The sequence below is a fragment of the Rhinolophus sinicus genome, linkage group LG01, assembly GCF_036562045.2.
Source record: "Rhinolophus sinicus isolate RSC01 linkage group LG01, ASM3656204v1, whole genome shotgun sequence".
Taxonomy (NCBI): domain Eukaryota; kingdom Metazoa; phylum Chordata; class Mammalia; order Chiroptera; family Rhinolophidae; genus Rhinolophus; species Rhinolophus sinicus.
In genome coordinates, this window is record NC_133751.1 from 93,982,119 (window position 1) to 93,995,499 (window position 13,381).

General features: G+C 30.1%; 1 protein-coding gene across 11 annotated transcripts in view; it reads left to right on the plus strand.

Annotated features, from left to right (window-relative positions):
* The window catches only part of ROBO1 (roundabout guidance receptor 1), a 1,112,802-nt gene that overhangs the window by 1,020,148 nt on the left and 79,273 nt on the right, over window positions 1-13,381 (plus strand). For all 11 annotated transcript variants that reach the window (XM_019750008.2, XM_074333367.1, XM_074333370.1 and 8 more), the window contains 2 exons: window positions 5,638-5,762; window positions 8,154-8,325. In XM_019750008.2, coding sequence (XP_019605567.1) covers window positions 5,638-5,762; window positions 8,154-8,325 — 297 coding nt within the window. The remainder of the gene's footprint in view (window positions 1-5,637; window positions 5,763-8,153; window positions 8,326-13,381) is intronic.

Here is a 13,381-nt window from a genome sequence, read left to right on the forward strand (position 1 = left end):
TCTTATTTCTAAAAGTATTGGATATTTTTGAAATGTTTAAGAATTTTAAACTACTGAAAATATATGACTAGAAAATATTTATGGATCATTCCTCTGGTCTCTGTCTTTAAATAAGGCTTGGATCAGTCCAATTAGATCAATTTATTTTCACAGATTCCTCCAAAAGATGTTTCTAAAACTTTTTTTTTTTTGAAGCAAAATTCTGTTACTAAAGGTTGTCGGGCTCTCTCTTTTGTAGTTTCTAAATATTTCTTCCTGTCATTTAAAAGACATTATCATTGAGGTTTCAAGAAGTGTAATCAAGTCAGATCCACTCTGTGTTTTTAAATCTGGATAACATAGCTGATGCTATGGAAAAGATTATGTTTGAGTAAGTGAGAGATATTTTTTTTCTTTTCTTGCCTGAGGAAAAGCAGAATTATGCTTAAAGATTTTTTTGTTTTGTTTTGTTTTGTTTTTTAAGAATAATAGATAAAGACAAATTATTTCACTCACATTGAAGACAACTTGGGAGTTAAAATATGTTTCTGAGTTTCCTTTAAATTTTGCATGTGTGATAACAACAGGCAGGATAACTTTTTGTTTAAAGTTTACCATTTCACAGCAGCAGTGCTTAGCATAGTTCATTTACTTAAACTACAGAGATGTATATCAAGTCTAATTAATTTTGACTTGCTGAAAGACACAGGGATTATTTATTTGATTAAAGTATATTGTGGGTGTCTACTGGACTATTATGAAAAAATTCTGCATTTGACAATCATAATTACCTTTAGTTCTAAAAGAGGAAAACAAAACAGTCACTTTCCAGTATTTAAACTGTGTATTACTTGATATGTGAAAACACTCAGTGTTGCAGCATTGAAAACAATGTTTATGACTTTATTAGATAGGGTTGTAAAGTGTTTTTCCTGTTTTCAATATGTATTCACATTTTTTGCTATGTGTCTTCTCAATTAAAAATATGCAAGAATTTAAATGTAACACCTTTTAATAACTTTGCTACTCAACCGATGGTCATAGACCAGCAGCACCTGGGTGCTTGTTAGAAATGCAAAATCTCAGGCCATATTCCTGACCTATGGAATCATAATCTATGGAATAAATCAGATTTAAGGGTGATTTTGTATGCAGATTCAATTATGAGAAGCACGGGTTTAATAGAATATTATTGGCAGCATTAACCTTTAAAAAATTAATCTGATGATGGTGTTATAGAATTTAACACTTCTTTATCTTTGGTTTATATCCTTGATTTCTATATTATGTAGCATTAGCAATTAAAATTTATAGTGTTTTGTAAGCCCCTTGCATGTGTAGTTACCTAACTCTGTTATCTGGTAGCAAAATGTAAAGTCTTTGAAAAGTGTTTTATAATTTTATAGTTGTCATCCATTGTAGCTTTGCCATTTAATCATTGAAGAGATTTTAAGATTCATTTCTATTTTTCTTAAATCATTCATGATTACACTTAAAATGCTAACAAATATTCATTTGTAGACAGTATGAACCATCTATCCAAATATTAATGTGTTCTTTATTTTTTTTAAAAAAAGGTCATTGTTAAGTCAAATCTTATTACTTTCTCTGTTTCGTTTTGTTTCTTTATTTTTATTTATTCCATGTTTTCTTTTTGTTTTGTTTTAGTTGGGTCTGGTAAGTTGACATTTTATTGGCCATCTTCTAATCACCGTGTCACTGTGACTGGAACTTCTCTTCCCCTTTCCATCCATACCCTTCCATGTCCTTCAACCAATCAGCCTCCATGTTTCACTTGTCATTGGCCACAAAGACAGTCTGCACAGAATAAAGTCTGCAGGAAGTATGGGTAACTGACAAAAAGTAAAGGTAATGGGGTTGCTAATTTTATGTCTGATTAAATGATGTGTGATCTGCATCCTTTTATTTTTTCTCTCCTTAAATGAGTGATAATAAGTGATATGACTATATCTTGGTTAAGTACTATTTCAATTTGTATCTCATAAAAGAAACAAACAAACCAAAATAGATACCTAGAAAATAATTTGGGCTTCTTTTTTTAGTCCAAAATATGTTTATGTATTCATATTTGTCTGAGTTTTTGTAACTGTTGTTCAATAATAGTCATTAAAAGTCCTTTGCTGAGTAACCTTGACCTTAAGGCAGTTTGCACTCATTTTCATTTCTATGTGTCAGATAAATTTCATTTCTTGTAAGAAATAACCACATGATGTGTTCAAAATATGTTAAAGTTTCCTTTGATAAACATTTGTCCTCATATAAATTGTCATTAGGTTTCTAAATACTTTCCTGATTAGTATATTGGGGAAGGTCCATTCACTTCTTTAAGGATGCTTAAACACTATATTTGGAGAATTCTGCATGAGTATGCTAAGTGGTATGCCAGAGTATAATTTTGACACTAAAATAATCTCCCTATTTTTTAAGTTAAAACACTACACAAATATTATAAAGGTGTTACTTCATACTAGTACAGATAGGATAGATTGTTCATTAAGGGTGTTGCAATAATGGGCTATTTGAAAAAATAGCTTTCTATATACTACCATATATTAGAAAATATAGATGATTAAAATTTAAACATAAAAAATAAAGAAAAAGTAAAGGATGAGAATGGAGGTGAATATTTATATAATTTGTATATTATACAATCTATATTATAATTTTATTGATAGAGTAACAAAAATGCAAAACCAGATTAGAAAGACTGTTAAAAAATGGAAAAATAAGTGTATCTATAATACATAAGAGAAATGGATAAAATTTTAGCCTATCAACAGTTCTTAGAAATAAAAAAGATCAGCATATGAACACAATCTGCACAACAAGTAAGATATCAGTGACACGGTCATGTCAAGATAAATGTTTAAGATCACTGATCTAAACATGCTAATTAAGTGGAGATTCTATTCTCAATTTCATGAAGATATTGATGCCCTGTGTTTGTGAGGTTTGGGAGGAAAGTACCCTATTAGAGAAAGCATCAGTTGGAATAATCTTGAATATAATTGAGAATGATGTTAATCTCACCACTATTTTAATAATGAAAGTTATAAACCATCCACATTTAAAACCAACTCATTGCTTAAATAATTTAAGGTAATCTGTATATAAATTATTAAGCAGTCATTAAAATGATACTGTAAGATAATATTTTAAAACAATATGGTCCAATTTGCATGGCTGAATTACAAGGTAGTTTTTCTTTTCTTCTTTGCTTGTCTAATTTTCTAAATTTTCAGCACTGACCATATGTGACATTAATAACATGATTATGTATTTTTAGTCATGTCAAGTATAAATGTTGTAGCCTTAAAATATTTCAACATTTCATCATAAACATCATATAGAGGCATATGATGAATGGCCTTCTCAATCTAAATAGATAGGTGATGCTGACAGATTGATAGATATGCATATTTAATCCATTTAAATTATATTTAGAGATATTTAGCATACATGGAGAAAAGATTTTTTTTAAGTTATATTTCTAAAACATGTCTTGTGGCTGATGTCACTGTTGACATTGGCTCAAGAATCTGCCTCCATAATATAGTAAATTCATTTTCAGGCAAAAATCCTGTGTGGAAGGATTGCTGCAGGATACATATCGTTAGCATAAGAGTTTGTATCCCTTGTTCCCAAGTAAGTCTTTGAGGTTTGAGGAAAGCTGGCATTTTATAAAAGAAACATGGATTCTGACACACATTATTAGACATGCTTCTGAGACAGGAAAGAGACCACCCGAAGTTTTTACTTGTCTAAGTGGTTTAAACACTTATATTTTCCTACTCAAATTCCCTACATATTGGAAAGTCATATTCGCCCATTCATTTAATTAATCCTTTGGTTTTCTTTCATTGAAACAAACCAAAGTCTCTCTGGCTTTCGTGTATTATCCAGTCAATCATTTCAGGTTTTTCCCTTTGATATCTACCTCAATTATTCCAACCCTTAACCAAAGAATCAAATGTTCCTGTATGGATGTGTATGGAGGAAAATCCCCAAGCGACAATGCACATGCCTGTTATTATACCTGGATAATGATAGTGTTTGTTAAATTCATGAGTAAACCACTCAATTACAATCAGAGTTTGAAAAAACAAATTATAAGCTAGAACTTCAGCATTACCAAATTGAACTTAAACTCTACCTCCTAAATTTGTATTTTCTTCCCTATAAGTTACAGGACATTTAAGGGCATTTGGCCTGATTTTTCAGGTCTCCTATAATTTTCTAGTCAAATGGTATAATTTCTACTGAGCCTCAATTAAAAATAAAAAGGGAGTATAGAATACGTTAGGCTATCTAATTGCTTTCTTCAGTTTTGCCACCATGGAATCTTTGGGCAAGTTGTTTTGCATATCCCTTTATTTAAGAGGTTTATATTTCAATTAATATATGATTTATAAAGTGTATATATGATATATATCACACATAGTTGTATATATGTGTTAGGTACAGTTGATCAGAAAACATACCCTTTTAAATCCTCACCTTCATTAACAAAGAAATCATATTCTTGTGAGCAGAAGGGAGCATTTGTGGACATAATCTGAAAATAATTTTCTGATGTATATTCACTTTACGGAATTATCCTAAGTGACTGACGTGAGTAACTAAAGTACTTTCAAAGAAAATGTTAGAAACAATGGAACAGTCTTAAAAAGTGGATTAGAAGAACTCTATCCTGTATAAACTGTTCAATGTCTGGCTTGAAACATTCACTTCAGTTTGAACTGAGACAAGAGGAGAGAATAATTAGGTGTTCCAGACAGCTGATAAGAAATGAATTTGAAATGTGTAAACAGTAGGTAAAAAGACTTACATTCAGTACACATTTTTCCAAGCATAAAGCACAGCCCAAAGAAGCATTTTTTTTTTTTTTTTTTTTCCAGGAGTGACTCCATCAGCACACCTAATGGTTTCAGCTGCCATTGCTCTCAATGTTAACTGACACAATTTTCTGACACTCTATTTACTGCTGGATGAAGTGGCCATTTAAGTCTGTATAAATCAAACAGTTTGGACAAAGCTGGCAGTATTTAGAATGTCAGGATGAGCAGATGTTTCAAATTTGCTCTTATTTCCATATATATTCTGTTTGAACATGCCCTTGCCTATGTAAATGAAGGAGGTATTTGACTCCACTATTGGTTTAAATTCATTTCTATACAAGTAATTGGACTGAGGATTTTAAATGTTACAACTTGCATGGTAGTATTTCAGGAGCTTTTGAGTAAAATTATTTTTAGGACCTGCCTACATCAGGAAGTCCTTGTGTGTATGATTCAAGTCCATTCACTTTTAAGCAACGCTACATGAGAAAAATAGAACAAATTTCAGGTGTATCATGAATGTCAAGGGTCAAATTGTAGCTGAAGAACTGTTTTTTAATATGGAGGTTAATTGTAGAAGATCAGGTAACATACACCTTTTCACGAAACAACTCTATTCCATTCTATAAATACGCATTTAACAATTTAGCTTCAATTGAATTAAGGATGAGAATTTGTACATCATGTACTGTAGTACATAACGAGTTGTATAAAATAACGGCAGCACTGGCTTATCATCAAATTGTCTCAGGACGACTGCATGTTTTTGATTCAGTGTAATTTGTTTCATCTCCTTTAGAACCTCCGCATTTTGTTGTGAAACCCCGTGACCAGGTGGTTGCCTTGGGAAGAACTGTAACTTTTCAGTGTGAAGCAACTGGAAATCCTCAACCAGCTATTTTTTGGAGGAGAGAGGGGAGTCAGGTACAAACTTGGTCTGTTATTTCAATCAGCAAAGATGGGTGTCAGATACATAATTAAAAAACAACATATTATTTGGTCATATAGCTGTCACTTTCAGAGAATGGAGAAATCCCTGAGTATCCTAGAAAATTTTAGCAATGAGAGAGAAGACAAAATTTTCTTCATTGTTTTAATTCTCAAAGCAATATCCCCTGCCTAGTTTTGGTACAAAGGGTAGTATATATATGTAGAATAGTAACTGTTTATTGTACATAATTTACCTTTATTGCCACATTTACAAAACACTATTTTTCTCAACATAATGTAAACAGTTATCATTTCTGTTATTCATATATCCTTAGTTATATATTAAAAGAGATTTACATACATTTAAAACAGATGATAATTTTCAGTGTAATTTATCTGAAAGTACCAGAAATCTGAAGTGTCTTTTCATTGCTTTATGTTTTAATTGATGTGTATGTGTTGTTTGTGTGTAACATATATAAATATATATATATATAAAATTCATCAAACTATATGAAATTAGCATAGATCACATGTTAAATACAGTTCAGTATATTATAATTCTTTGAAAACTATCATATGTCATCAATATTTGGTGTTAAATCCTGCTGTCTAAACATTTCATAAACCATAATTTTCTATATACCTTGAAACTGGAATGTAGAGATCCATGCTGTTACAAACTCGAAGTTCACTATTGGACTTCAGCTTAATGAAAAGAAAATTTTGAAACAATTTTACTTTTAAAATAATAGCAAACTTTAAAATAGTTTTTAAAATGTAAGATTTTTTTTCCTTTCTCTTAATGGCTTACCTTCTTCAATTAAGGGAAACATTTCCCTTTTGTCTCTGATACTTGGAAAAAATGATTCTCATTCATTATTAATACAGTTGTTTCTAACCTCTGATTTTTTTGTGTAAATCAATCTTGAGTGTGTTGTTTCATGGTCTTGCTTATACTGTGCTCATATAAATAACATATAGGTTATTTACTGACTGCTTTTACTAATTTTTGCAGGCAATGCTATCAAGTTTAATTTTGTTTTTTACTTTAGTAGGCAAATATTAACTTGATTATAGTATGTAGGCCTTCATTTGAGTTCTAGTATGTTGGTTGATTCTAACACATTACATTTGGCCTAAAAGGACTAAGTTTGCTGACAGCAAATTAATGACAAGAAAAAACAAAATATTTTAGTAGAGCAGGAAGAATTGGAAGTGCATTACATAAGAAAATCCATAGAAATAATAGTCAATCCATTTAAATGATTTAGTTATTTATTTAAATAATTTGTTATGTTATTTAAACTTTATAGCAAATGTCAAGATAACTTTAGTTAGGTTTGGTTTAATGATACAGCTTGCTTTTTTCTAAAATTTTGTCATTGGACATATAGCCATGGAATAGTAGTTAAGCCTTTTTAAAATGATATATGTTAAAAGGCAACTAACTTTTTAAAAGGAGCAACTTTATTTTTGTTATAAGAAATATTGATATTTTTATTTCATGAAAAACAATGACATGATATGTTATTTTGCATAAAATATACACTCCCTTTGTCAAATGTGAGAAATTTGTACCACAAAAGAACATCACACCTAGTTTTCACTTTGTATTTCAGATAATTTTCTATAGAAATAAAGCTCTGTTATGAATTCTTAAATTCATATATGTTCCCATTTAACAAGAGAAACAAGAAATTGTTAATTTGATAGAGGCTACTGAACTTTTATAATGGAAGGCCAACAGATCTCCTTGTTACCGTGCCAAAAATGATATCCTTGAACTTAACTTGTCAGAACTATGTGCTTAAATTTTAATTTTGTTTACATATTAAAAGACTTAGTGTTTATAATCCTAATAGTTATATATTTATAAACATATATATGTGTGTATACACATACACATATATCCTATATATATATAGTATTTATATATATAGGATTCATATATATATATATATATATATATATATATATATATATACATAAAGCAAAACTTTTGACTCAGCTTTGGTTAAATTTATAAAACTTAATTCTAATGATATCTAATATACTTTAAAATCTAGTATTGTTTGAAACTGATAATTATGAAAGCATATATCAATATTTAGAATTTATTTAGAAATTTTAATAACCCTATTTAAGATGGAATCATTAAAACTTGTATTTATAAGTTTACGTATGTGCATATTGAGCATGTGATGAACAACATTTAGCTTATTTGTGCCCATATGCATATATGTATATATATGTGGTGTGTTTGTTTATATGTTTATATCTATATCTATATCTATGTGCCAAATATATATGTATATATGCCAAAATATTGGAACCTGGCAATTAACCTGTTGTTATTGTTTCCTTACACATTCTGTGTTCTAGAATCTTCTTTTCTCATATCAGCCACCCCAGTCATCCAGCCGTTTTTCGGTCTCCCAGACTGGTGACCTCACTATTACTAATGTCCAGCGATCTGATGTTGGTTATTATATCTGCCAGACTTTAAATGTTGCCGGAAGTATCATCACAAAAGCGTATTTGGAAGTTACTGATGGTAAAGTAGAGCATTTTATTTCAAAATATCAAAGTTTGACTTAGGGTCTAACGAAAGTACCAGTAAATGTATTTATTTTCAACTTTTGTATCCTTACAGCAATTTTGGTGTAAAGCTTAAAAGGATGTTAATGCAATGATTAAGTCCAAAATCATTCTTAATTTAACCTGGCAGTACATAAATTTCTACATCAAGGCAGACTCTCAAAAGCATAGAAGTTATTCAAAGAAAAGTTTATACCAAATAGCTGCATAGGGGGATGTTTCCATGTTTTGGAAAATAAAAATCTATTTTGAAATGTCTTAGTGTAATACATCATCCTTTGCCTTTCCTCCATTTTAAGGAGATAAGTGCATTATTAATAAATTCAATTCACAATTTAGATGATGAACAATTTTTGTTAATAATGTGATTTTATTATGTTTTATTGGCTCCCCTAAACATAATTAATTCCAAATATAGTGTAACGACAGTGATGGAGAAAATCTCCAAACCATTAGATGGATAATAGTAATAATAATTTGAGAAGAAAAAATATGTATACATATGAATATATGAAATATGTATTTATCAGTATATATATTCACATATATGTAAAATACATATATATATATACATATATATACATGTATATTCCTTTTTGTTGCTGTATAGTATTCCATTGTGTGAATAGTTCTTGATTCGTTTATATATTCTTCAATTGATGGATTGTTTTCAGTTTAGGGCTTTTATTAATAAAGCTAAATATACCTGTACAAGTCTACTGGTTGGCATGTGCACTCAATTATCTTGGTTTGCCTTTTGGTGGGTGCATGTACTCATTTCTCTACTTTTTCGTTTTCTCATACATTCTAGATACAAGTCTTTGTCAGATATATGTATTGTAAATATTTCTTCTCATATATTCTTTTAATGATTTTAGCTAACTAATTTTAATGAGAACCAATGTTATTTGTTTTTTCTTATATAGTTGGTACTTTTAGTTTTCTGCCCTACCTTGAGTTCATGAAGATGTTCTCCTAACTCTTTTTCTAGAAACTTTATTGTCTGTACCTTTGAGATTTACGATTTTAATCCATCTTAAATCAGTTTTTGTAAATGGTGGGAAATAAGGGCCAAAATTATGTTTCCCTCCTATATGGATACTAATTGTTCCAAAATCATTTATTGCAAAGACAATCTGTTCAGCACTGAATTGCAGTGGCATCTTAATCATAATTCAAATTAACAGAAATGTGTGGGTCCACTTCTGTTCCACCATTCTGTTTCCTTAACCTTTTATATCAGTACTTATATAGATGGTCTTAATGTAGCTTACTGGTAAGTCTTACAAACTGGTACTGTAAGCCTCCAACTTTATTTTTCTTATTTTGGATTGACTGCTAGAGGTCCTCTGCATTTTGTTATAAGCTTTAAAAATCAACTTGTTAATTTTTATGCACATACACACACATTATCAGTAAACAAAAAAAATCTGTTTTGAATTTTCATTCCACCCAAATTATTGAACAATTTCAAAGATAGATAGATATAGATATTTATGTCTATATCTATCTATATCTATATCTATATACATATAGATATAGATATATATACCTGTATAAATATAGATCTAGATCTATCTTTAAATCTCAACAATGTTTTATAGTTTTCAGGGTAGAGGTCTTGCACACATCTTAGCAGATTTATACCTATGATATTTTATGATTTTTTCATATGACTGCATATATATATATATATATATATATATATATATATAATATTTCATTATGGTATTGTTTAAAATAAGATGTATATTGACTTTTTATATTAACCCTGTATCCAGCAATTTTGCTAAATCCAACTCTTTATTTCTAAGAGTTTGTATGTAGATTATTTTGAAATGTCTGCAAACAAAGTGTGTCAACTACAAATAAACCAATTTTACTTCTTCTTTTCAGTATTTATACCTTTATTTCTTTTACTTGAGCATTGTCTGTGATCTCCAATATAATTAGTAGAATTGGTAATAGTGGAAATATTTTTCTTGATCCTATCTTCAAGGGAAAAGCATTTATTATTTTATCAGTAAGTATAATGTTACCTAGCATTTTATAGATACCCTTTTACAATTAAAAAAAACTACAGAGTGATTTTTTTAATACATTAATTTTGTTATTTTGTTTCCCACTGCTCTCAGAATAAAATTTATATTCCTTAATGTGCATTACAATTCATGATTAACCTCTGCAGGCTCATCTCTGAAGACTGTGTTGCTCGCATGTCCTAATTTTATTGTTTGCTATGCTTTCCCTTCACCTTAATACCTCTGCACATGCGGTTTCCACTGACTTGAAATGTCAGTTCCTTCAAGAAATATTTCTTAACTCTTTAAATGTGGGAACTATGTTCCCACTCTTGTATATGTATATATGGATATGGATATGGATATGTGTAGGTTGCATCCTATACTTTCCTATCTTCTTTGTTTATTTTCCTGTAATCTTCATTAGGTAATAAGTTCCATGTGAGCAGGGCTCATGTCTGTCTAATCAAGTTAAATATATACACAGTGACCTTCAAAGCCTGACACACTGTAGGTGCTCCAAAAATTGTTTTTTTTTTTCTTTTTTCATGAGTGTTACAAACAAAGAAGAAAGAACTAAATGCCTAGCTATTGATTAAGGCAGAATTCAAAATTAGAATTGTCCCATTCAAAAGTCTGAACTCTGACCTCTCTGTATGATGTGTATTATATATGTACTGGCTCAAATAAGTTAGAGTGACCGGAAAAGTTTTTACAATTTCTTACATTCATTACAGCTAATAAATTATGGTTGTGAAGATCATGTAATGAATTTAACAATGATCAATAAAATCAATATGTAGAAAAAGTAGAATGTAGAGTTGAATGTACATTTATAATGACAATTTTATAAAGCAACTTGTATATATACAAGCAACTTGTATATACAGGTATACGTGAAAAAAGGCCTAAGAAAACGATGGTAAAATATTTTCAAGTATCTCTTATTAATCTCATAATTAATTATTGAAAGCAAAACTTTATATGTGCCATCTGACATGGCATTATCATGAATTGGTGTATTAGTGAGAATAGATCAAGGATAGCAACTTTTGCTCAACTGAAACAAAGACAAAAACCCTAAATTTGGTGATTTCAGATTTATCCCTATTAGCCAATTCACTCCTAACACTAAATGTCCTGTTCCATCTTACACTATCTGGAGAGATTTAAGGTGGTTTTGTGTTTGCCGTGGTTATACTGTGTTTTTAGTTTAGTTTTATTTTCTTTATTTTAGAGTTGATTGATATTGTACAAACAACTTACTACTCTAGCCTCATTCTCTATAGGTAAACTATCATTATCTCGAAAGCTAACAATGTCAGTATTTATACTTGACCAAGTGAAGTCAAGAGGACAGCTAGCAGACAGAGTGTTTTCTGGATACTATTTTGACTTTAGCTTTTTGACCTTATGTCTTTACTGTTTGCAAACTGAACAAAGCCAAAGGCAGAATAAAGCATGAGGCACAGAATATGGTGGAGTTCTGCTGTCTTTGAAATGTTGCTTCTCCAAATAGCGTTTGACTCAGGAACATAGAAATTCGTATCACCTGTTTAACTGAAAATGTTTCTTCTCTTTATTACTAGAAGGGAACAAAACGTAGCGGTTATAAAGTGATGTATATAATTTAAAACCACTTGCTTCACATCTCAAAACTTATTGATATACAGTGGAAAGAGTGTTAACTTTTATTCTAAAAAGAGAGATTTGCCAATTACCAACTGTTTGATTTGGACAAAGCACTTGAACTTTCAGTTCCCTGATTCCTAAAATGGGATAATATGTTACAGCCTAATTCAGGGATTTGTGAGATATGTTTGCAAACTGATAGCAATTGTGATATACTATAACTAATGTTTGTTAATGTATAACTGTGAATTCTTCATACTTTACACCAGTCAATGTGTGTATGTCATTTTGTATTCTTTTTCACTTAAAATAACCTTTTAAAAATATTTATATGTATTAACATAGTCTTCATAATTATTTTTGAGGTGACAAAATACTACTTCTGATGATATGCCCTCATCTTTTAGGGTTTTTAAATTTTCACTGAATGTGGGTAAAAGATAGGCAAAGTTTTATAAACTCTGCTCTAACAGGGTCTTACCACCTGTCAGACTGCTTATACCAGGACTGCTACCACCACTATTACCACTGTACTGATAATAAACTTACAGTTATTCAATGCTGTCTTTGTGCCGGGAACTATGCTAAGAACTTTTCACGTATCAACAATCAAATGTGATAGCATCTCATTTTACAAATGAGGAAATGGAGACCAAAGACATTGAAAAGGCATGCCCACATTATACAGACAGTAAGTACCAGAACTGAGATTTAAAACAAAAATTGGCACGTTCCAACCTGGTAGTCACTTGCCACATGAGGCTACTTAAATTGATTAAAATTTAAAATTACACACTCAGGTCCTCAGTCACACTAGCCACACTCAGGTGCTCAGTAGCCATTTGCACTATCAGTTTCTGTATCAGATAGCATAGAGATGGAATATTTTCATTGTTCAGAGCTACATCTTTCTGATTCCAACGTCTATGCACTTACTCACTTTTTAAAAATGTGTTTCTGTTTCTTATAATTCTCTATTGTCTTGCCGGATAATTCATTCTAATAATCTCAGTGTAAAATATCAGAACCTTAATTTGTGGTTTGTCACACAAATCGTAAAGATAAGTTTGAGTCATATGTGTACTACACTCTTTAGTTTGTGTAAATTTAAACATTTCATCAGTATTTCTAATCTATGACAACACCAAAATGTTTCACTTTTTCTATCTAAAAACATGAAATTGCTTTAATGAACTCATTTAGCTTTGATTTGTATATTACTTTTTACAGAAAATTTTCACAATTCATATATATATCTAGCTTTTTGCAATTAGAAAAGCACTTTCATAACTGTTATTCTATTTAAATCTTCATAACAACCCCCTGAGCTGGTTAAAACAACTGCTATTATCCTGAAGT